The sequence below is a fragment of the Acinonyx jubatus genome, chromosome A3 (assembly GCF_027475565.1).
Source record: "Acinonyx jubatus isolate Ajub_Pintada_27869175 chromosome A3, VMU_Ajub_asm_v1.0, whole genome shotgun sequence".
Taxonomy (NCBI): domain Eukaryota; kingdom Metazoa; phylum Chordata; class Mammalia; order Carnivora; family Felidae; genus Acinonyx; species Acinonyx jubatus.
In genome coordinates this window covers 10,960,895-10,982,795 of record NC_069388.1, presented here as the reverse complement: position 1 = coordinate 10,982,795, position 21,901 = coordinate 10,960,895, and the positions used below count along the sequence as shown (strand labels likewise).

At 55.8% G+C, this 21,901-nt stretch overlaps 1 protein-coding gene across 1 annotated transcript; it reads right to left on the bottom strand.

Moving 5' to 3' along the window:
* Positions 1-475: 475 nt before the first annotated feature.
* KCNG1 (potassium voltage-gated channel modifier subfamily G member 1) lies at positions 476-20,101 on the bottom strand. Its single transcript, XM_027046642.2, has 3 exons — positions 19,863-20,101; positions 8,029-8,840; positions 476-2,031 (listed from the first exon to the last, which is right to left on the bottom strand). Exons 2-3 carry the CDS (start codon positions 8,812-8,814, stop codon positions 1,261-1,263), a joined length of 1,557 nt encoding a protein of 518 aa, XP_026902443.1. The 5' UTR covers positions 8,815-8,840; positions 19,863-20,101; the 3' UTR covers positions 476-1,260.
* Positions 20,102-21,901: the final 1,800 nt, after the last annotated feature.

The following is a 21,901-nucleotide window of genomic DNA, read 5'->3' as shown; positions in this document are numbered from 1 at the left end:
TGAGGTGGTCAGATTTGTGTCAGAGCGTGCTATCTGCTGCCGGCCCAGGGGAGGGGCCGTGGCCAAGGCAGTAGTGGCTTTGTGATGAAGAAAGCAATGTTGCCCTGCCTGTGAGGGTGACAGCAGGCCGTGGCCGTGCCCTGGGGGTGAAGCCCCCTCCCTGTCCAGGCACAGGGGGCTCTGATGCCCTCGAGCTGAGGAAATCTGTTGGCAGGCTGGGGGTCTCTCTATGATGCATCACCCACACTACCTGACATTCCCAGTCGGAGGGGTTGCCTTTGCTTCCCAGACTGCCCAGGGGACCACGGCCACCTTCCCAAAGCATCCATCCTACTCTAGGTGTAGATTCAGGTAAATGATTTAAAGCATTTTTTTTTTAAAAGAATGTGACAATAAATGTGGATAGAAAAGAAAATCCACAGTGGTTTTAAAAAATAAAATGAAGTGACTTCTCCTTTATAATCAGCGATGCTGACAGGCCCCCTTGGCGTCTACTTAACTGCTGGGGTGCCTTGGGGGAAAGTCAGAGAATCGTAAGGTACAAGGAAGAGAACAGAGGATATGAGAGAAGGGAAAAGGGAGGAAGAGAGGCCAGGAAAGTGACAGGAATCGAAAACTAGGGGAGGATATGTGGTATTTATTGGCCATTTCCCCAAAGGCCTCTGTTCTCTCTCTTTTCCCCAACGCCCCCTGGGCCCCACCAGGCCTGAACGACCCAAGGAAACAGGCCGCTGTACTCCCAGTACCGGCCCTGGCTGGCTTTGCAAACAGCTTCCTCTCTTCAGAGCCCTGGGGAAGGCATTTTCTCTCTTTTTCACTCGTTTTCTTTAATTGCACACGATCCACACTACGCACAGACATTTGCTGTTGCCATTTGTACTTTTTTCTCCGGGCAGGCCCACGAAGCAAGTCTTTGCTGGGCATGTTATGTACATGGTGGAAAGAACAAAGCCATCTCCTTAGTGAGGGAAACAGACATGGGGGGTGGGGGGTGGGGGGTGGGGGGTGGCGGGGCTCTCGGCCAGCTTCTGCTTCACTTGTGGAGGCAGAGTGGCAGGGGCTCCTCTGTGGACCTTGCAGGCTTCCTCCTCGGGGTGTGGTTCCAGTCGGTTCTGTGCCGGGGCCGCGCTCAGAGCAGCACGTGCCTGAAGAGGCTTCTGATAGTGACGGCAGTAGCTTCAGGCCGCAGAGGGCAGGCAGAGCTGGGGGTATCCTGGCGGCGGCGGCGGCGGTGGGGGCGGCGGGGTGTGTCCTCTGGGCTCAGTTGTTGTCTCTGGTGTCCGAGGAGGCACTTCCGAACAAGATGTCACTGTCGTGCGACATGCTGCTCAGCTGCGACTTGGTCTTGATGAGGAACTGCGCCCTCCGGAACATCACCCTCTCCTGCTCCTGCTTGAGCTCCAGGTAGGAGCGCGAGAAGGTGTGGAAGATGGAGGTCACCGGGAAGGCCATGAGCAGGATGCCGCTGAGGATGCTGCTGAGCGCCACCACCTGGCCGGGCGTGCTCCGGGGCACCATGTCGCCGTAGCCCACGGTTGTCATGGTGATGACGGCCCACCAGTAGCAGGCAGGGATGCTGGTGAATTCGGGGCTGTCGGCCATCTCGTTCTCGATGACGTAGAGAAGGGGAGCAAAGAGGGCGATGGCCACGCAGAGGAAGAGCAGCAGGAGCCCGAACTCGCGGGTGCAGCGGCGGGCCGTGAGCCCCAGCGTCTGCAGCCCCAGGGAGTGGCGGGCCAGACGCATGACGTACAGGATGCGCAGCGCCCGCAGGACCCGCAGCACCAGCCCCACCTTGTCCAGGTAGCTGTTGCCCGCGCCGGACTTGCGGCGGCCCGCGGAGGCGCCGTCCACCAGCAGGGTGATGTAGTAGGGCAGGATGGCCACCATGTCGATCAGCGTCAGCGGGCTCCGCAGGAAGGCGAACTTGCTGGGCGCCTGGATGAGCCGCAGGAGGAACTCGAGGGAGAACCAGCCCACGCACACCGACTCCACAATGAAGACGTTGCGGCACATCTGCGAGCACCGGCCCTGGGAGAGAGGCGGGGAGGTCAGGGGGAGAGGTCAGCCGTCCTCCCAGCGAGGCCGTTGCGTGCCATGCCCCGGCCCCTCTCTAGTGAGGCTCCCTTCCTGGGCCACGCCGGCCAGGCCGAGGGCTGCAAGCACCTGCATCCACCGCTCCTCATCTCTGGAGGCCACACCGGGCTCCTGGATTCCAGGCCCCGCCCCCAGACCCCAGGCCCCGCCCTTGGATTCCAGACCCCGCCCCTGGATCCTGGAGCCCGCCCCCGGATTCCAGACCCCACACCCCAGATTCCATACCCCCCTCCAGGCCCCGCCCCGGACTCCAGGCCCCTACCCGGACTCCAGGCCCCGCCCCTGGATTCCAGACCTGTCCCCGGATTCCAGACCCCACACCCCAGATTCTATACCCCTGCCCCCGGACTCCAGGCCACGCCCTTGGGTTCAGACCCCGCCCCTGGATTCCAGACCCCACATCCCAGATTCCAGACTCCCGCCCCCAGACTCCAGGCCATGCCCCTGGATTCCAGACCCCACCCCCCAGATTCCAGGTCCCACCCCTGGATTCAAGACCCCAGAAGGGCTGCCTCCTTGACTCCACCCCTGGAGTGTCTGATAGGTGTCTCAAACTTATGCCCCAAAGTGGCTCCTGATTTTTTTAAGTTCTTTTTATTGATTTTATTGGCTATAATTGACACTTAATATTGTGTAAGCTTCAGGTGTACAACATGTTGATTTGATACATCTATAATATTGCAATATGATTACCACCACAACCTTAAGCTAACACCTTTATCACCTTGCGAAATTATCATTTCTTTTTTGGGGGGTGGAAACCCATCAAGATTTAGCCTCTTTGGGCTCTTGCTTTCCCCTGCACACCTGCCCACCAGTGCTGTCCCTTCTTAGCTATCCACCTTTCCAGTTGCTGGGGTCTGGGAGACTCAGCCACATTCTAACCTCTCTCAAATGATCCTCAGGAAATCTGGTTGGTTCTTCACTTAAAATTATTCCGGGGCATGTAGGTGGTTCAGTCGGTTAAGTGTCCGACTCCTGATTTTGGCTCAGGTCATGATCTCTCGGTCTGTCGTCACAAAGCCTGCTTGGAATTCTCTCTCTCCCTCGCTCTCTTCCTCAAAATAAGTAAATAAACATTAAAAAAATAAAATGATTCCAGAATCAAACCACTTCTCATATGTCTGCGGCCCTCACCTTGGTCCAGCCACCGTTCTCTCTTGCCTGGACAGTCGCAGGCACCTCTTTCCTGGGATCCCTGGTCCCTACAGTTTATTTTGCACACAGCCAGAGGGATGCTGAGAACATGAATCAGATCCTGTCCATTCTCTGCTCAGCACCTTCCATGGCTCACAGAGATAGCTTGGAGTCCTTTCTGGGACACATGGCCTTGCTGCTACCTCTCCCACTCCCTAGCCCCCCTCCTGCCCTGTTCCTGTGCTCCAGCCTACACCCGGGGCTCCCTGCACCCCCAAGCCAGGCCTGGAGTTTCTGCTCCCCCTGTGGGAGTCTTCTTCCCGGAGACACCCACATGGCTCTGCCCTCCTTTCCTCCAGCTCTTTGCCTCATTATCACCTTCCCAGGGAGGTCTTTCCTGATCCTCGCCCTGATTAAAAGTCCCCTCCTCCCTTTGTCCTCCACCCTGATTCCCCTTTTCCTGCTCTGTTTGTTCAGTGGGCTCATCATCTCTTAACATGCTTTATAAGTTACTTATTTGTCATGTTTATTGTCAGTTTCCACCCTCCACCTCCCCTGTTCCCCTGACCCAGCTGATTATAGCCCCACAGGGAGAGGCAGCTGTGTTCTCTCTCTGTTCACCCTCAGGACCCCAGTGACTGGAACGGCCTGGCACGTGACAGGTGACCAATTCATGTTGGTCACCAGAATGGATGGAAGCACATGGGACTGGCGTTTATTTATTTACTATTATTTTTAAAGTTTATGTATTTATTTTGAGAGAGACAGAATGTGAGCAGGGGAGGGGCAGGGAAAGCGGGAGGATTTCAAGCAGGCTCCAGAGTGGAGCCCAAGAGGGGCTCGAACTCCTGAAACTGGGAGATCGTGACCTGAGCCAAAATCCAGAGTTGGATGCTCAACCCACTGAGCCACGCAGGTGCCCCGGGAGTGGCGTTTAGATGGGAGTGCCAACTCAAGGCCAGGTGGGCAAAGGGAGCCCAAGAGAGGTGGGCACGGGGGTGGGGGTGGGGGTGGAGGCCTGCCGAGAACACAGCTGACCTGCTAAGTACCTCCTGACGACTGTCCCAGGAGAATTCAGGCTGCTGCCTCACCAAAGTCTGCAGGGGGGCTGGAAATCTGGAGTTCTGCGTGAAATTCCTGCGTTTTAAATGTTGCGATAATTCAATACAGAGAAACCACTCTGTGGGCCACTCAAACGCATCTGTGTGCCGCATCTGGCATGCGGGCTGCCAGCGGGTCTCTCTGGTCTGCAATGGGACTGGGCGGGTAGACCGTCCCCAGTGGCTTCAGACCTCCGTCTGACAGAGTGGGCAGGTGCGTGTGGTGCCAGCCTGGGGCACCTGTCATTCCTGGGCACAGCTGGGTTCTAGGAGGCTTCCGATAGCAGCTCTCTCTAGGAATACGTTAGAGGCTGGAGAGATGAACTAGGCCTGGGTGGGGCTCTGAGGTCCCGGTCCTCTGTGATGGGAAGCCCCCTCCTCTAGAAAGCCCTCCTGGAGTGTGCCCCCTCGAAGTATCCCCAGCACAGTTGGCGGGCCTCTCCTGAGAGCCCCCTTGGCTTGGGTCTCATGCTCAGGGTCACAGGGGTATCCCTGTCCCTCCTGCACTAGACCTGAAGTCCCTGTAGCTGGAATACTCATTCTGGTCACCCTGCGATGCCTGGCGATGCCTGAAGACAGTGCAATACACTCAAAGGTGTGCTCAGGGAGCAACTGAAACAGTGAATCCCACTGGTCTCCAAAATGAAGTCAAAGAATGGCATTTTCGGTGAATCATGAAGAAGTCCAGGCATGATTTAAAAAAAAAAAAAAAAAAAAGCAAGGGTCAGAAGTTGAACAGAACAGTGGCTTTATTAGTATTTTCCTGATAAAATCAGGATTGCCTATGTTGGAGTGAAGAAGAAATTTATGCTACACACAGGTGCTTTCGGACAGGTCTCAAACAATGAGCCTTTTCTCTTTCTTTTTTTGGCAGGTGCATGTAATCCTTATCGTTAGCACTTCCTGCACGCTCCAGCACCAGGCATCATTCCAATCACTTCCCATAGACTCGCTCAGAAAGTGAGGCACAGAGAGGTTAAATAACTCGCCCACAGACACACAGCCAGAGTGGACAAAACGGGATTCAAATTCAGGCCATCTTCATCATTCCCCCTTCTGCGTATCAAAAATTGATTTTACTGGTTGAGTGCTGCTTCTTTTCAATACTTATTTTAAAAATTCAAAGTATAGGGGTGCCTGGCAGCTCAGTCTGACTTCGGCTCAGGTCATGATCTCACAGTTCACAGGTTTGAGCCCCGTGTTGGGCTCTGTGCTGACAGCTCAGAGCCTGGAGCCTGCTTCGCATTCTGGGTCTCCCTCTCTCTCTCTCTCTCTCTCTGCCCCTCCCCTGTTCGCGCTCTCTCTCAAAAATAAATAAACATTAAAAAATTTAAACAATTTAATGTATACAAAAGCCCTAGAAACCCCCCATGTATCATGAATGCAACAGTTGGTGTTACTTCCTTCATAACATATGTACACAGAAAAGTCCTCGTGTGGTGAGCAGTTCCAATGTTCCATCAGAGTTCACGTGAAGCACTTAGCACATGCAGGGTACACAGCCAGTGCTCAATAAATGCTGGCTTGGTGCTATTTTTATGTTGAGTTCACACAACCATACCTATTTCTCCATTGCCTATACAGTTTGTACCTGTCTGAATGTTTTGGTCTTGAAGCTTGCTTCTAGAATCGTCCCTCCCCACCACCCCTCCCACCCATATGGGGAAAGGGTCCCAACCCAAAAGCCCAAAGGTCTCATACACTACGAAGCTGAACTGGGGAGCACACACTTTCTGTAGACTCACCGCCCCCCAAGAGCTGCTGTGTGGACTGCACAGGGGGCACAGGCCAGAAGGCCTGCTGTATACATTTTGAGAGGCTGAGAGTTCAAATTAAAAAAAAATTTTTTTTAATGTTTATTCATTTTTGAGACAGAGAGAGAGCATGAATGGGGGAGGGGCAGAGAGAGAGGGAGACACAGAATCGGAAGCAGGCTCCAGGTTCTGAGCCATCAGCCCAGAGCCTGACGTGGGGCTCGAACTCACAAACCGCAAGATCGTGACCTGAGGTGAAGTCGGACGCTCAACCGACTGAGCCACCCAGGCGCCCCAGAGAGTTCAAATTTTTAAATGAAAAACACCTACTTTTATTTTTAAAAGTTTTTAGAGTTTTTTTTTTTTTTTTTTGAGAGAGCGAGAGACAGTGCGAGCAGGGGAGGGGCAGAGAGAATGAGAGAGAATCCCAAGCAGGATCCACACTGCTAGCACAGAGCCAGATGCAGGGCCCGGACTCTTGAGCTATGAGATCATGACCTGAGCTGAAATCAAGAGTCAGATGTGTAACTGATGGAGCCATCCAGGCACCCCCAAAACACCTTAGTTTTAAAAGTTGGCAACCAAGTCAGACTTTTAGGGAGCACGGTACGGGCCAATCACACACTTCCGTGGGGCTCTGTGGAGTCCCAGGCTGCCATGTGGGCCCCGTACTTCCTGGTTTAAGACCACAGGATTTGGATGCAGTCAGACCTGGGTCTGGGCAAGCTGCTCTGCCTCGGTGTTCTGTCACGTGGGTATAAGAACCCCTCCTATACCGGGGTGCTGGAAGTTTCACTGAGAACTTAAGATTTAAGCAGAACTACAGCCCAGCCCCTGGCTCCTAGTAATTGCCTGCCGTGTGCTACCCCTGAGACCTGAGCACACACCTCAGTCAGGCCATGGAGCAAACACTTTACACGCATTTAACACAGAGATGCTCACTATTTGAGCACATGTGCACACACACATACAGCTACCAATAAAAATTATGTTCAGGACCTGGAAAATGGTTTTGGGATATTTACAAAATATATAGATATATATATTTATAGACATATGTTTTTAGGTTTACTTAATTGTTTTGAGAAAGCCGGAGATAGCACAAGCGGGGGAGGGGCAGAGAGCGAGGGAGACAGAGAATCCCAAGCAGGTTCTGCACTGTCAGTGCAGGAGCCCAGTGCGGGGCTTGAACTCATGAAACCATGAAATCATGACCTGAGCTCAAACCAAGAGTCGTATGCCTAACCAAATGGGTAACCAACAGTCACCCAGGTGCTCCTTAAACATATTTTTTACAACCGTTTATTACTTATTTTTGAGAGAGAGAGTGTGAGCAGGGCGGGGTGCAGAGACAGAAGGAAACAGAAGATCTGAAGTAGGCTCCACGCTGATAGCAGAATCCCATACGGGGCTCAAACTTACCCCCAGATCATGACCTGAGCTGAAGTCAGAGAAAGCTCAACCCACCGAGCCACCCAGGCACCCCATTCTGGGCTATTTTTAAACACGGGAATTAGGAGGGCTGAGAGAGGGATCACGTGGGTGAAATAAATTTTGAGGATATATTATGTGTTTAGCCCAGGGGCAGGCACATCATAAATCACATCATCCATGTACTACTCACTCATTTGCTCCTTCCCCAGAGCGGCTGAGCACCTTGTCCGGGCTGGACCCTGTTCTAGACCCCGGGGGGCCCAGCGCACACCGGGAGGGGCCCGGGGCTCACGTGTGAACGCGGAGTTGGACAACACGCGTGGAAACAGGCGGTCAGAAGGGACTGGAGATGCTGCTCAGCCAGCGCAGGCCAGGAAGGCCTCCTGGTGGAGGGGACAGTGCGGGCGCGGAGGGTGTGGGCGTCTGGGAGGGAGCGGCCTGCAGGACTGCTTGGTGTCCTGAGTGCAGAGACCCTCCCCGCACGCAGCCGGGCCCGCGGCTCTTACCTGCTCCTCCTCTTCCCGCAGGCTGGGCAGGGTGCTGATGGACAGGTTGACGGCAGTGACGGTGACGAAGAGCACCGAGAGGCAGGCGAACACCTTGCCCGGCAGCCCGGAGTGCGGCCTCTCCACCATGTCGCGCAGTCTCCGCATGCAGCGGCCCAGGCGGCCCTCGCCCTCGGCGGCGCCCTCGCTGCCGGGGTCCTCGCTGGACGGCGGCTCGTCGTCGTCCTCCTCCGCCCGCTCCACCACGTCGGCGAACTCCTCGATCTTCTGCAGGTAGCGGCGCTTGCAGCAGCCGTCCAGGCGGTCCTCGGCGACGCCCCAGTACAGCAGCTCCTCCTGGAAGGACAGGGCGCACATCTCCCGCAGCAGGCGGAGCTTGCCGGCCCGCAGGAAGGTCAGGATGGTGCCGAACGCCCCCGGGTGGCGGTCGAAGAAGAACTCGTTGCAGGTCACGTCGTAGTCATCGCACACGTTCAGGATGTCGTCGAAGTTGGTGCAGGCCTTGAGCTGGCCCAGGCGCGTCAGCGGGAACTCCTCGAGCGTGGTCCAGGGCAGCGAGTACTTGATGCCGCCCACGTTGATGATGATCTGCCGCCGGCGGTCGTCGGGCTGGCTGCCCTGGCGGGGCGCGTCCTGGGGCCGGGGCCGCAGGCGCTGCGCGCGGCGGTAGAAGACGCCCTTGAGGGACTGGCCCTGCGGGAAGAAGGCCGGGTGGAAGGAGGCGTCCGAGGTGCAGCTCAGGGCGCTGTAGTCGTAGTCAGAATTGTCTCCCGGTAAGAGGGTCATTTTGGGCCTTCACATCCCCCTCGGGCCTGGGGGGAGAAGGGAGGAGAGACCCTCAGCGACTCCAGAACCTGGGCAAGCAGTCCCGAGGCTGCAGACATGTGCTGTTAGGGACCGAACTGTGTCCCCCCCCCCCCGGATTCATAGGGGAAGCCCTGAGCCCCGCGGGCCAGCAGTAGGAGGCAGGGCCTGTGGTGTGTGTGTGTGTGTGTGTGTGTGTGTGTGTGTGTGGTGGGTGATTAGATTTGGATGAAGTCGTGAGGGGCGGATGAGTGCCCTTCTAGGGGGGAGGAAGAGACACCAGAGCTCCCCCTGTCCCCACCTTGCGAGGACACAGTGGGAAAACAGCCCTCTCCAAGCCGGGAAGAGAGTCCTCACCAGAAGCCAAGCACACTGGCACCTTGAACCTGGCCTTCCAACCTCCAGAACCGGGAGCCAGGCATGTCTGTTGTTTCCGGCCCCTGCGTGGGTGTTTTGTGACAGCAGCCCAAGCTGACTAAGACATGCACTTAAGAGTAAAATGAGCAATAGTGTCATTCAGCCTTTATTGCACAGAATGATTCTTCCACATCCCCCTCACTTAGGCCATCAAAACTTACTGAGTGCTCCCGTGGCCCAGGCACTGCTCTAAGCACTGGGGGTTTGCACGGAGTCAGACACGGTCCCCGGTCCCCCCCCCCCCCCCCGAGCCGACATTCCAATGGACTGCCACACGACACCTGTACTATTACCTACCTAATGCTTTGTTTTAAATTAGCCTGGGTTTTTTGTTATCATTGTATTCAAGTGGCTTGGAAAGTCAGTTTAGCGTAGACCAGGGGTTCTTGGGCCGATTTTGTTCCCAGGTAGACGTGTGGCAATGTTTTGATGGTCATGACCAGGGGAGGCCACTGACATCTAGTTGATAGGGGTCAAGGGTGCTGCTCAACATCGTATGATGAGCTGGCCAGACACCACAGCAGAGAATTCTCTGGCCCCCAAAGTGCACGGTGTGAAGGTGGAGAAGCCCTGATGTGGTGGTTCCTCGTGGCCTGGGCAAGTAGTACTTAACCTTGACCTGTTTCAATTTCCTCATCTGTACAGTGGGTAAAACCACTTGGCCTACTTCCTAGAATTGCTGAGAGGATTCCATGAATTATGTGCATAAGAGCCCCTCATAACAGTGGCTGGCACATAGATACTCAATCATTTTTGTCTATTATTACTGTTTGTGTTTATCTGAAAGGGACACCTTGCTTTGCTTCCGTAAGTGGAAAACCTGTATCACTGGCCATAAATAACAGGCAGTGTCCAAAGAAACGCATTAATTATCACAACAGTGTCACAGCTGCTCATGTATCAGCAAACATCATTTTGGGGAGATAGGGGTGAACCGGACAGGCATGCCCACTCCTCCAGGAAATGTTCCTTGGCTCTTCTGGGTGAGTTGAGTCTTCCCACGCCTGTACCTGGGGCATTATCTTTGCTATATCTGTATGCAAGCCTGGCTCCTTTATAAGACTGCTTGCTCTGTGGGGCAAGAACTGGGCTTGATACTCCGCTCCGAATCCCCGTGCCCAGCACTGTAAGAGCTGAAAGGGCTTCCCGAATGAGGCCAACGTGATGAAGGCACTTCTGAGAACCTGAGGTCAAAATATCTGCTCGCACAGGCCTATCTTTCCCGACCCTCAAAGCTAACCAAGGCTATGTATTCATTCATAGCTCATGGGCTGAATTTGGCTCACGAATATTCTGCCTGGCTTGGAGATTTTGAAAATGGAGGAATTTTGTGTAAAAATTTATATCCTCGGTTTCTCTTGAAAAAAAAAAAAATCAGACACTAGGCAACATTTGGCCTAAATTCCGGCTGAGAAATGACCGCCTCCTGTCGGCAGGGTGTGCATGCTACAATCTACCACAGTCCCCGACCCTCCCTGTTATCTTTCTCACAGCCACTCCCCTTCACTCATGTAGGTTTCCTTCCTGGCCCCTGTAGGCATTTGAGTTGGGGAGACCCTAGATGATGGCAACTGAGCTCTCCAGAGTTAAGCCGATCCACAGGAAAGTATTAACAGTCTAATACTCTGCTTTTAAAAATCATCATCCTTCCCTCCAGCCCAGTACCCCGTGGAAGCAAGTGGTACCAGCAAAGTCTATCAGTGCCAATGGAAACCCACTGTCAATACCTGAGCGTCAATCTGTGCTATGGACACGTTCAGGGAAAATGCACGAGCGTGCACACGGGTGCACGTACACCTGTATGGATGGAAAGAGTTCAGCAGGAGCCAGGCGGGGGGGGGGGGGGGGGGGGGGGAGGGGGGAGGGGGAGTCCATCTGAAAGAGGCTCCCATCCTAAAGGAAATTCTTTTACATAAAGCAAATCGTCACTCCGCTCATTTGTCTTTGGGGAAAGGGTCACAGATTGGGTGCTGGGAAACTAGGGGACACCTGCGTTTGAAATGAAAATGATTTGATTTTAGAGTGTTGAGAATGTTTCTTAACTTCGCCTAAAATTGGAACCGATCTCCTCGGGCACAGCCTGCCAGAATCCTTTGGGGGAGCGAGAATAATCCCTTTCAGGCACTTCACATTAGCGGTACCGCTTTTCAGCTCTGCTGTCTTCTCTTTGCCACCGAAGACAAGAGGAGAGGCGACATTCTGTTTGGCAAGAGTGGTGGCGGAGGAAAAGGAACATTCATTCCTCTTGTCCTGCAAGCCCTGAAGAGCCCCTGTGAAACCCCCTTGGCTGTAATCACCTCTTCCAGAATGTCTTCCTTCAACCTGTAGCTTTCCCGCTGGCAGAAAGCTCCCCCAATTAGAGATCCCTCGTTTCTTCCTCCCCTGACTCATGTCAGTTGTGAGTCAAAGCCTCAGCGTCCTATGTGGAAAGTTATCCTGTTTAGTGTGGAGAAGGGAACAAGAGCATACTATACGGTATGGAGAAGGAAAAAGCCCACTTCGTTTGGTCTGCTAGCACGTGGAAGGCCAGATGCTAGGGTTTGCTAACTGAGGAACAGGCACGCTTCTCCTTGGCCTTTGGTCTTGGGGACACCTTGTCTGATGGGTGTAGGGAGACGGCTCTGCATGCTAGACTCTAGAGTCTCGAACGAAGTCCAGAAATCAAAGAGGCCCCAAAGCCCTGTTTCTGGAAAACACTGCCACTTTTCACCCAGCCTGACACCCTCCTGAGAAGTTTGGTCTTTTAAAATTTCTCTCCGGTATTATATCTGTCAGTTCCGGAGCACCATGGATTTTGGTGATTTTGCCTCTGAGGGGCTGTGGACGGTTGGGAAGAGAGCTGAGAACGGGGCTGTGAGGATAAGGATGAGGGGGGGTCCAGGACTGTCATTCTGCACTTGCTGCATGTTGGGGCTGTGACAGGTCTATAGGCAAAGCAAAGACAGACCCAGCCCCTGTCTTCAGGGAGTGGACATTCTAGTGGTGGAGGCGGTCCCTAAGTAAGGTCATTTCAGGAAATAGAGCAAGGAAACGACAGCAGCATGAGCTGGAGGGGTCTGGGAGGGCTTCTTGGAGGAGGGAACCTCCGGGCTTTGGTTGGACGGGAAGGGGCGAGGGGGAGAGAATGGATTCCAGTGGTGCCATTCACCGAGGAGATGCTAGGTGGCGCCATGATGAGAACGGAGTTAGGGGCAGCATTTGCTGGCTGTGGGATGTGGGACAGGAGGGCAGGTGGGCAAATCCGGGAGAGAGAGCAGGGGTGAGGGTGGCTCGCATGGGTGGGTGGATGGACAGATGGTCGGATGGAGTCAGACCACACCAAAGCTGACCTGAGGATTTTGTGTGTTTGTGTGTGGGGGTGGGTGGGTGGCAGCGTCATCAGCCCTGGCTGGGCTGCAGAGGGCGGGAGGACCAGGCTGGCAGAGAAATGGCTTAGCCCAGAGGCTGAGGGGCTCCCCGTGCCCAGCACCCACTTCCCTATCGAAGCCACACTCCACACCAGGTCTGGTGAGCACAGGTAGACACCATTGGTGGGGCATGTGTAGGCAGAGTAACGCGACCCCACCTAGATGTCCTAATCCTGATCCCTGGAGCCTGTGAATATGTTAGATTACACGCGAGGAGGGATCAAGGTTGCCAATCAGCTGCCTTTGAGATGGCAAGATGATCCCGGATTCTCTGAAGGCCCAAGCAATCACGAGGGTCCTTAAAAGATAGAAGAAAGAGGTGGGAAAGTGTGTCAGATGCAATGCGATGTGAGGAAGACACGACTGGCCTTGAAGACGGAAGGGGCCACAGGCCGAGGACAGCAGGCCGCCTCTAGAAGCTGGTAAAGGCAAGACCTGACTCTCCCCTGGGCCCTCCAGAAAGGAACACAGCCTTGCTGAGACACCTTTATCTTAGCCCCGTAACGCCCATTTGAGACTTCTGTCTTCCAAAATGTGAGGTAGTAAGTTTGTGTTGTTTTCAGCCACTCAGTTTGTGGTACTCGGTTACAGTAGGAAAGTAACACACGGGATGTTGAGAAAAACCAGGTCCTACTCCCGCTCTGGGGTCAACCTGCTAACTACTCCAAGCTGGAGAAGAGCTCACTGGCTCTGAAATCAGGAGACCTGGGTTCCAGGCCAGTCACTCTGACTTGGGGGAAGTCAGGCCTCTCAGACTCACTAACCATATCTGTAAAATGGGGATACGACCAGCTCCAACCTCCTTGACTTATGGTGAGGACTAAGGCAGGTGACACAGGGTGATGTGCTTGGCCCAATGCCTGACACACGGTGGACCCTCAAGGGACACCTGCTGTACTATTAGCTAGAAGGGAGGTCAGTCATCTTTCTCTCCACCAGCCAAGGGTGACTCCTTTCTTGACCCGACCCAGTGGGATCTGAACCCAGCATTTGTCTGACCCCCAGAGCCCACTGCTGGAGGGAGTACAGTCTGGTACAGTCTCTGGGAAAGCTGTAAGGGGTATTGAGGGAAGTGATGGATGTTGCTGCAGTATGGCCCAGGAATCCCAGTCCTGGGTAGATTTCCCAGTCCTGGGTCCACAGGGATTGTGGCACACAATAGTATCTTAATTGTACTCAGATCCTTGACTCAGGGTCTGCTTCTGGGGAATCCGATCCAAGAGAGGAACAAGGCACAGGAAAGCATGTCCTGCGTTGCCTGTGGTGCTAGATGTCCCTTGGTGTCTATCCCAGGGTGGGGGGGTGGGGGTGGGGGTGGGGAGGGATGGACAAGCGAGTCGTGGTAGACACAGATGGCAGAGGAATTAGAAGCATTGAACTAGATGTAGGTTTAGTAACACATTTAGATCTGAAAAGCATGATGCCGAGTGGAAAAGAAACAGAAGTTTATAGCACTATGCTACTTATGTAAATGAACACACACACACACACACACGTACGTTACATATTTCACAAAGACTCAAGCACATGGAAGGATCTATATCAACCACAGGGAGGATGCCTGGCAGGGCAGGGGGAGGGGACAAACAGGGCGGCTGGAACGAGGGAACCATGAACAAGACAGCCTGTGGCATTGGCCAGTGATGAAGAGCGGCATGAAGGTAACACAACTCTGGGAGTTAATCCAGGTAAAGCAAAATGCAGAGCACAAAACCAGCCAAGTCATCAGGTTCTGAATTGCCCCTAAGGCTCAGTGAAGATACAGATTCTTAGGACCATCCCTAGACCTTCTCAGTCAGAATCTCTGAGGTTGGGGGGTAGGAATTGGCATTCTGATTGGCTCCCTTAGAGATTCTCACGTGCGCTCAAGTTCAAGGGAGACCCAAAGAGTGGACGCCTTGAAAACCTGGAGATCACCCCCCTCAGGGGCCGGGGGATGCTAAAGCTGCTCTGGATTTTGGTAGGGAGCCCCCTGACCAACTTTTCCATCTCTCTGGAGGTTCGGGAAGGCTCTGCGGTACCCAGTAGAAACCCTTCTGGTGTGAGAGAAAACCTTCTGCACTGGGGCCGCCTTGATCAGATTCCCCTTTGTGAGCCTACAGATCTGCTGAAACTCCCCATGCAACTTCTCTTCCTTCCCTTGGGAGAGAGATGGTGTGCGCAAGTTATGACAGAGGGCTGAGTACTCATTTCCGAAAATAAACAGTCATTTAAACCGTAAGGAGTCCTGAGTGGCTGAGGCTGCTCAGAGCCCATGGGGCCGCTGTGTGGTCAGCGTCTGACTACGAATGGAGGTACGAGCCCCGGGGGTGGGGGTAGGAGGGGAGAACGGGATGGGACGAAGGTCCAAGTCCGGCTTGCCTGGCCGCCCCAGCTGCTCCTGCTGATGAGCCTTCGGCCCGAGACAGCCATCTGCACCCACCGAGTCACCGGCCCTCTCTGAGCCGCTTTCCTCCCTATGATGTGTGGATGAGTGTGCCTACCTCACAGGGCTGTTGTGGGGATCTGGTGAGTGGAACTCCTCTACGGGAAGTAGCAGTGCTGCCCGACTGCTCGCCCTCTGGCCGTGTCCCGTCAAGGTCACGAATGGGTTCCATAAACTGCTGCGCACTCATCCCGACTGCTAAGACGCCTCCCGGCCTTTTTCACAAACCACTGGTCTCTCTTGCCTCTGTTTTCCAGCCCTGTGCCGATCCCTGGGGACGGAGCTGTCTGTCCCTCTTCTGAGTGGGAGGGGGGATGCAGGGAGAGCGCTGAACACTCAGCGCTGTAAGAACAGCAACCACGGCCACCCTTAATTGCACACTCAGTGCTAGGTGCTGTGCTAAAAGCCTTAATTGAGTGAGTCATGTCAGACATGACCATTAACACCCCCATCTTATAGATGAGGAAATTGAGGCTTTGAGAAATAAAAACTCAGGATTCTGGTGACAGAAGTGATGAAGCCAGAATCAATCTTTGCCTATAGGACTCCAAGGCAAACTGTCTGTATTTCATTGCTTCCCTGGATTACTGGTTCCTGGGAGGAGGGAGAGGTCTCCACCACCTGCAGCAAGCTAGGGGCTGGAGCTCGCATCTCTTATTTTCTACGGACAAGCTTTTGGAAAGTCTTTTGTGAGGGGGTGGGGAGCAGACAACTGCCCAAGGCTGGGGGAAACACATTTATTCCTATTGTATATTTGCATTAAGATATCGACAAAACCCTTGATGTTGTCAAAGTCTGAGGTGCCATTTTGGCCTCAGGGCAGAAGAGCTCTCCTGTGGTGTAAACGGGTTCCAGCCAGAGGTGAGGGTGTGGCCTCTGGGCCACACTGCTGGGTTCACCACTTCCTAGCTGTGTGCCCTTAGGAAAAGTGACTGCACCTCTCTGTGCTTGAGTGTTCTCAGCACACTGGGGTAATTTATCCCACCTTGTAAGTGCTTGGAGCTGTGGCTGCGCATGTTAGGGCTCTGTGTTTGCTAGAAAGGCTTTTGTGTAGCAAGGCTGGCACCTCCCTTACATTTCTTTAGAGGAGGAATGTGAAGTGGAAAACACCTGTTAGAAGAGGGGGCTTCGGCGCTGGCTCTCCTCTCACCTGGCACCCACATCAAGTCATCCACTTGGTTGGACCTCAGTTTCCCCATCTGTAACATAAACTGAAGAGGCAAACCCCTATGGTAGGCACAATAATGGTCCTCCTAACAGGTCTATGTCCTAATCCTCGGACCCTGAGAATATGTGGCCTTATGTGGCAGAAGAGATTTTGCCGGTGTGATTAATTAAACCCATGATCTTGAGGTGGGGATATGAGCCTGGATTATCTAGGTGGCCCCCCGTAATCACAAAGCATCCTTAAAGAGGGAGGCAGGAGAGTCGGAGTCAGAGAAGCAGATGTGATGACAGAATCAGAGGCCGGAGTGATGTGGGGCCAGGAGACAAGGATGTGGGCAGGTTCTAGAAGCTGGAAAGGGCAGGGAAATGGATTCTCCCCCAGGAGGAACACAGCCCTGCCGACCCCTTGATTTTAGCCCAACGAGACCCATTTTGGACTTCCGATCCCCCAATCTGTAAGATACTAAATTTGTGTTGCTTTGAGCGGCTACGTTGGTGGCAAGATGTGGCAGTGGGGACCTAACACAACCTCAAATGCCAACTTGCTAAACGAAAAGCATTTCTGTCCTGAGCAGCTCAGGCTTTCGCTTCTTTTACTCACACCACGATTCTCAACCTGTGCCCTCACCCCAAGATCTCTCCACTCCGTCCTTGCCCTGCCAGCGCGGCTTCATCTGTCAGGGGTAGGGGCTCCTGGCTGGGCTGATTCTAGAGGCGGGTCATGCTGCATTAATTCCCAATTAAAGCATTAAAATGGATCCAGCCAGCGGGCTGGCCCAGGTCCCAGCACGCTGGATCTCCTCGAGATGCGGCGCCTGCGTGGAGACTCTGTCTGTCTTAGTTACCTGCTGTCCATCCTTGTCACAAGGCAGCCGTGCGGGGCGGATCTCAGTCCTGCTTCCCGAGAGCCCAAGATACTGGTGGGAGTGAAGTATTTGAGGGAGAGCTGGCTCTTCCCTCCATCTCCACCTGCTCCCCAAAAGAAAATGTGCCAGAGTCCCTGCACCCCTCTATAAAAAAGACAGATTGGCCTCCGGAGTCTCCTTATGCTGCTTCTGGCAAAATAACACCCAATGCACATCTGTCTTCCACTGGGAGCTGTTCTGGGATGGAGGCAAAGGTTCTTTTCTATTTGCCTCCTCGCAGCCCCGAACCCCGGGAGCACAGGCATAAGCAGAGGAACAGTCTGGGGGAGCAGCGAGGACCTGGGGCAGCAGGCAGGGGACACTGCACACGCAGCCCTTCTGCTCCTTTTCCTTCAATAGGTGTTAAGGCTGCAGTGTCTGTGGCACGGTGTGGCGGGGCAGTGAGGAAGCAGGGAGAGCCTGGCTGTACCAGCCTGCCCTGGGGAGACGCAGGTGTGATGCAAAGCCACCACAGGGCAGGGGCAAATCTGAGGCACGATGCAGGTCCTGTCGGTGGCCCACTCACTCTGTGTTCTGATTTTGCCAACCAAATACTGTCTGCTCGATGATAAAAATGGCCAACAGTGATTGAGTGCTCGCAGGCTACACTTTCCTGCCTCTCCCTTTTTATTTGTCCTATTTAGAGTGGCCACCATTTTCCACCCAGGGACTGCATTTCTGGGTTTAACAAACCAGCCAAGAGTGGTTTCCCAGACCCCTATGTCTTTGGCAACCGGAAACGCTGACTCTTCATCACGGATTTGGAAGAGGGATGTGGAGATAGGACAGCCCAGTGAAGACACTTTTTTGGGGTCCAGGGGGTTAATTCCTAATTTCTGGTTTGAGTGTCTTAGCCCTGCACCCGGGGGGGATGTTCCCTGGAGGCATCTCTCAAGCCTTTTGCCAGGACCCAGCTGTGTGTCTGATGCAGAGAGTTCAAAGTGGCAGTGGGATGGGAGCCTGGCTCCCAGATCCACCCCAACCAGGCTCTGTGGTGCCCCCAGCGTGGGTTCTCAAACCTTGGGACAGGGGTCAAGGCTCCCTTGTTTCCAGCACACGCACAGTTGCCCACAGGTTTGGAGACATCCTTCCACTGGAATGGACTGCTTTAGGGAATGACCCATAAGGGCAATCCCCAGAGGCCATCCTAGCCTGTCTTTCTAACTCACCGTCCCTCACTCCCCACTCGGCAGGGGCCTCTGCAGAGGTCCAAGACAGAGGACACTGGGGCCAAGCTCAGGTCCGGGAGAACCCCAGAAGTCCACTCAAGAAAGCCAGTGTGCCCAGGCCACCTGTCCCTCCCCTGGCCCCGGCACTGGCCCCAGGTCTCCAGCAATGCCAAACTTCCCCTGAAGACTTGCTCCCCATAGTGGCTCCGGCTGCTGTCATGTGTGTGGGTATCAGACACACCCTAGTGAATAAAGCTCTGCTCAGATTCATAGAGGCAGGAGCCCCTCCACCCCCCACCCTGGCACCTCCCCCCTGTGCCTCCTCTCAAGGTGTCAGTGAAGGAGGTCAGGTCTCCATGTCTGTCTCATCCTCTGGGTGACTTTGGTGCCTGGCACCCTTTAAGTGCTTCAGAAAATGCTGCCTGAACAGACAACTTTAATGAACCGTCATTGGTGGGAGCCTGCATTCATCAGTGTTAGATCAGGATTTCTCAACCCCCTTCCCCATGATCAGCCTCCCCTACGGAGCTTTTTGAAGACATTTTCTTCCTATCCAAGAAACCTATTCCAGCTTTCCCGCTCCCCTTGACAATGACCGCATTACAGGAACCTAGGAAAAGGCGATTCTGCTTCTGCCTATACACAGAGGGGCTGCTGCAGTCAGCTACCTCTGTAGGCTGGGGCCTCCTCACCGCCGGGGCTGGGTCTCAGTCCCTACTTCTCTCCAGGTTGCAAGATGCTTCCATCCTATCCCACCCGCATCCCATCCCTCTCCTTCAGTGTTTTCTCCCCAGCTCAGCGCCTCAACAACTGTTAAGTGAATGAAATAATGCATGGGAGGCACTTGGCTTGGTGAGCTGCGCACAGTAGGTGCTCAACGCAGGTTTGTTCTATTCATGAATGAATGAACTTCTCTCTTTTCCTTTGGCACCCAGACTCCAGTCCATCCAGGCCGAGCCCCTCCTGGGTATGGAGCCCCTGAGGCTAAGGAGGCGACCACCACTTTTCCCACCATCAGATGCTAGAGGCTCCAGGGAACACAGCCGTCTTGGGATCCCGAGCGCCAAGCACACAGTGGGCGCTCAATAAAAGCTTGAGCAAATGAATGACTTAGTAAAGCCCATCTGCACTGGTGGAGATGCTGCATTCTGTGCCTAAGGATGGAGTGAATAAGAGAGTGACGGCCCCCCCCCCCTATCACCTCTCCCCAACACTCCCTCCACCCGGGATCCAGAAACCTCCGCCACAGCCAGGATTGCGCCCCTGCCCCGTCACCGCGGCGGAGCACGTCCGGCACTTCGCACCCCGGGGGACCGCTCGGGAAGAACTGAAGCCGGACCCGCACCGTGACGGTGGCGAGCGCGCCCCGCGCCGCCGTCCGCAGCCGCTGCCGGGTCCTCGGTCGCCCCAGCCTCCCAGCCCCGCGACTTTCGGTGCCTCCCCCCGCAGGGGGAGCCCGGGGGTCACGGCCACGTGCCCCCCAGCCCGAGCCGGAGCCCGAGTGTGCCGGCGCGGGGGCCGCCGCGCGCAAAGTTCCCACCTCAAGTTCCCGTCACGGCGTCCCCGCGGCGGAGTTGGCCCGGCCGCGGCCGCGGTCCCCCTGGGCTCTGCCGGCGGGTCCCGGGCGAGGGCGCGAGCAGGGGCCGGGAGCCGCCCGGGGCCGCCTCCCGGAGCCGCGGGCAAACTTCGGCCCCCGGGCCGGCTCGGCTCCCGCACTCGGACCCAGGGCCGCCCCGCCTCCGCCTCCCGGTCCCCGCCAGGCTCCGAGTGCGCCGGGAGCGCCGCGCCGCAGCCGCCGAGGGAGGGAGCGGGCGGGAGGCGGGACGGAGGGAGGGGACTGCGCGCGGGGCGGGGAGAGTGGGCGCGCGGCGGAGAGCTCGGCGCTGGCCTCGCCCCGCGGCCCGGTTCCGCGGGGGGCCCGCGCCTCGGGTGGGCAGCGCTCCGCCCACCCCGTGCAGGAGCCCCGCCGGGGCCGCGCGCGCGCGCGCCCCTCCGCCCCGTGCTTCCCGCCCCCTCCGCCCCGCGCGCGCGCCCCCTCCGCCCCTCCGCCCAGCGCTCGCCGCCCTTGGGCCGTCCGCGCCCCACCTCCCCCCCCCCCCGAGGTCGCGTGCCTTGTCACGTGCGTTCCCCCTGCGCCTCGGGCGCCCTGCGGGTCCTGGACCCCTCGCGCTGCTGTCCCAGGGTCTCCACGTGCCACGCAAAGTCCCCGCATGCGCTTCAACCTTCTGGGGGCCACGGGCAGTGCTTTACCGCGAGGTCCCGGTGCACCGTTGCCCTCATGTCACCGCGCGACAGGGACGGCACGCGCCTGGCGGCGTCAACTTCTTAGGGACGGCACCTGCCGCGCCGGGCGCCTTTCCCTCCTGGTCCGCGTGGCCCGGCCGCCGCCGGCACCCCTGGCCGACGCGGGGCACTCACACCGGGCCCTGGGGTCCCGGGGTCCAGCGCCCAGTGCACAGGCAGCCGGTCAGGAGCGACGCCTCGCTTCGAAATTGGTAGGAGTCGCGCTTTTGCTGGGGGGTTGGGTTGGAAGGCTGTGCCCGAGGGGGCGCCACGGCAGAGCCGCCTCTTAGTGTCGCTGGCCTCCCACCCTCCTTTCTTCTTTAACTTCCAGCCTCTGTGGCCTTTCCCCACCATCAGAGAACAAAGAAAGGCTGTGGAGAAACCCTGATGTGGGCCGGGTCTGAGACCTGGTCCTTAACGCCCTGGGCGTGAGTTGAACGCCCACTGGCGCCGTGGTGGTGGGGACTACGACTGACAAGGACTTGTCCCCACAAACTCACCTTCTGGTCGGGGAAAGGCCGGGCCAGGAACACCGAGAACGAACGAGCAGGACTGCAGTCTGTGAGAGGGGCGACGAAGAAGCCGGAGCAGGGTGGGGGGTACAGAGCGAGGGGCGAGACCCCTTTAGATTGACCGCTGGGGAGGGGACGTATACACAGCCATGAACAAGGGTAAGGAGCCCATCTTTGGAAGATGTGGTAAGAGAGCTTTGCAGCTGGATGAAACAGCAAAGACCACGATCCTGAAGCAGGAAGGAGGGAGGCATATTTGAGGGAGAGCAGGGGCATCGGAGAGGAGTAGTGGGGAGGGTGTGCAGGAGAGGAAGTCTTCCTGGCTGTGTGGGCTTTGGTGCTCAGGTGGTCCCTGGAGCACACTTTGAGAAACAGGGCCCCAGGTGGTAGGTCGGGTCCCTGCCTTCCCGTCCCGTCTGAAAACTTGCATTTCTGTCTCTTTCTCTTTGCAGATTGTCCGTCTCCCCCGCTAGACATCAAGCTCCATCAGGGTTGGGACTATGTGCTGTCCCTCTAGCATCTTCCACATTGCCAGGCACAGACAGACCAGGCTTCCGAAAGAGTCGTTGGGGGAGCACTGAGGACAGTCCTAGGGGGTAGATTTGATCATTCCAGGGAGACACAGGACTTGTCCAAGAGCACGGGAGGAAGGTGCAGAATAGAAGTGCCCCCCCCCACCCTGAATTTCTGATTCAGTGGGTTTGGGGTGAGACCCTTCTAATAAATTTTCTGGTCATTCTGATGTTCCTGGTCTGAGGCTTTGAGAACCACTGATGTTGAAGAC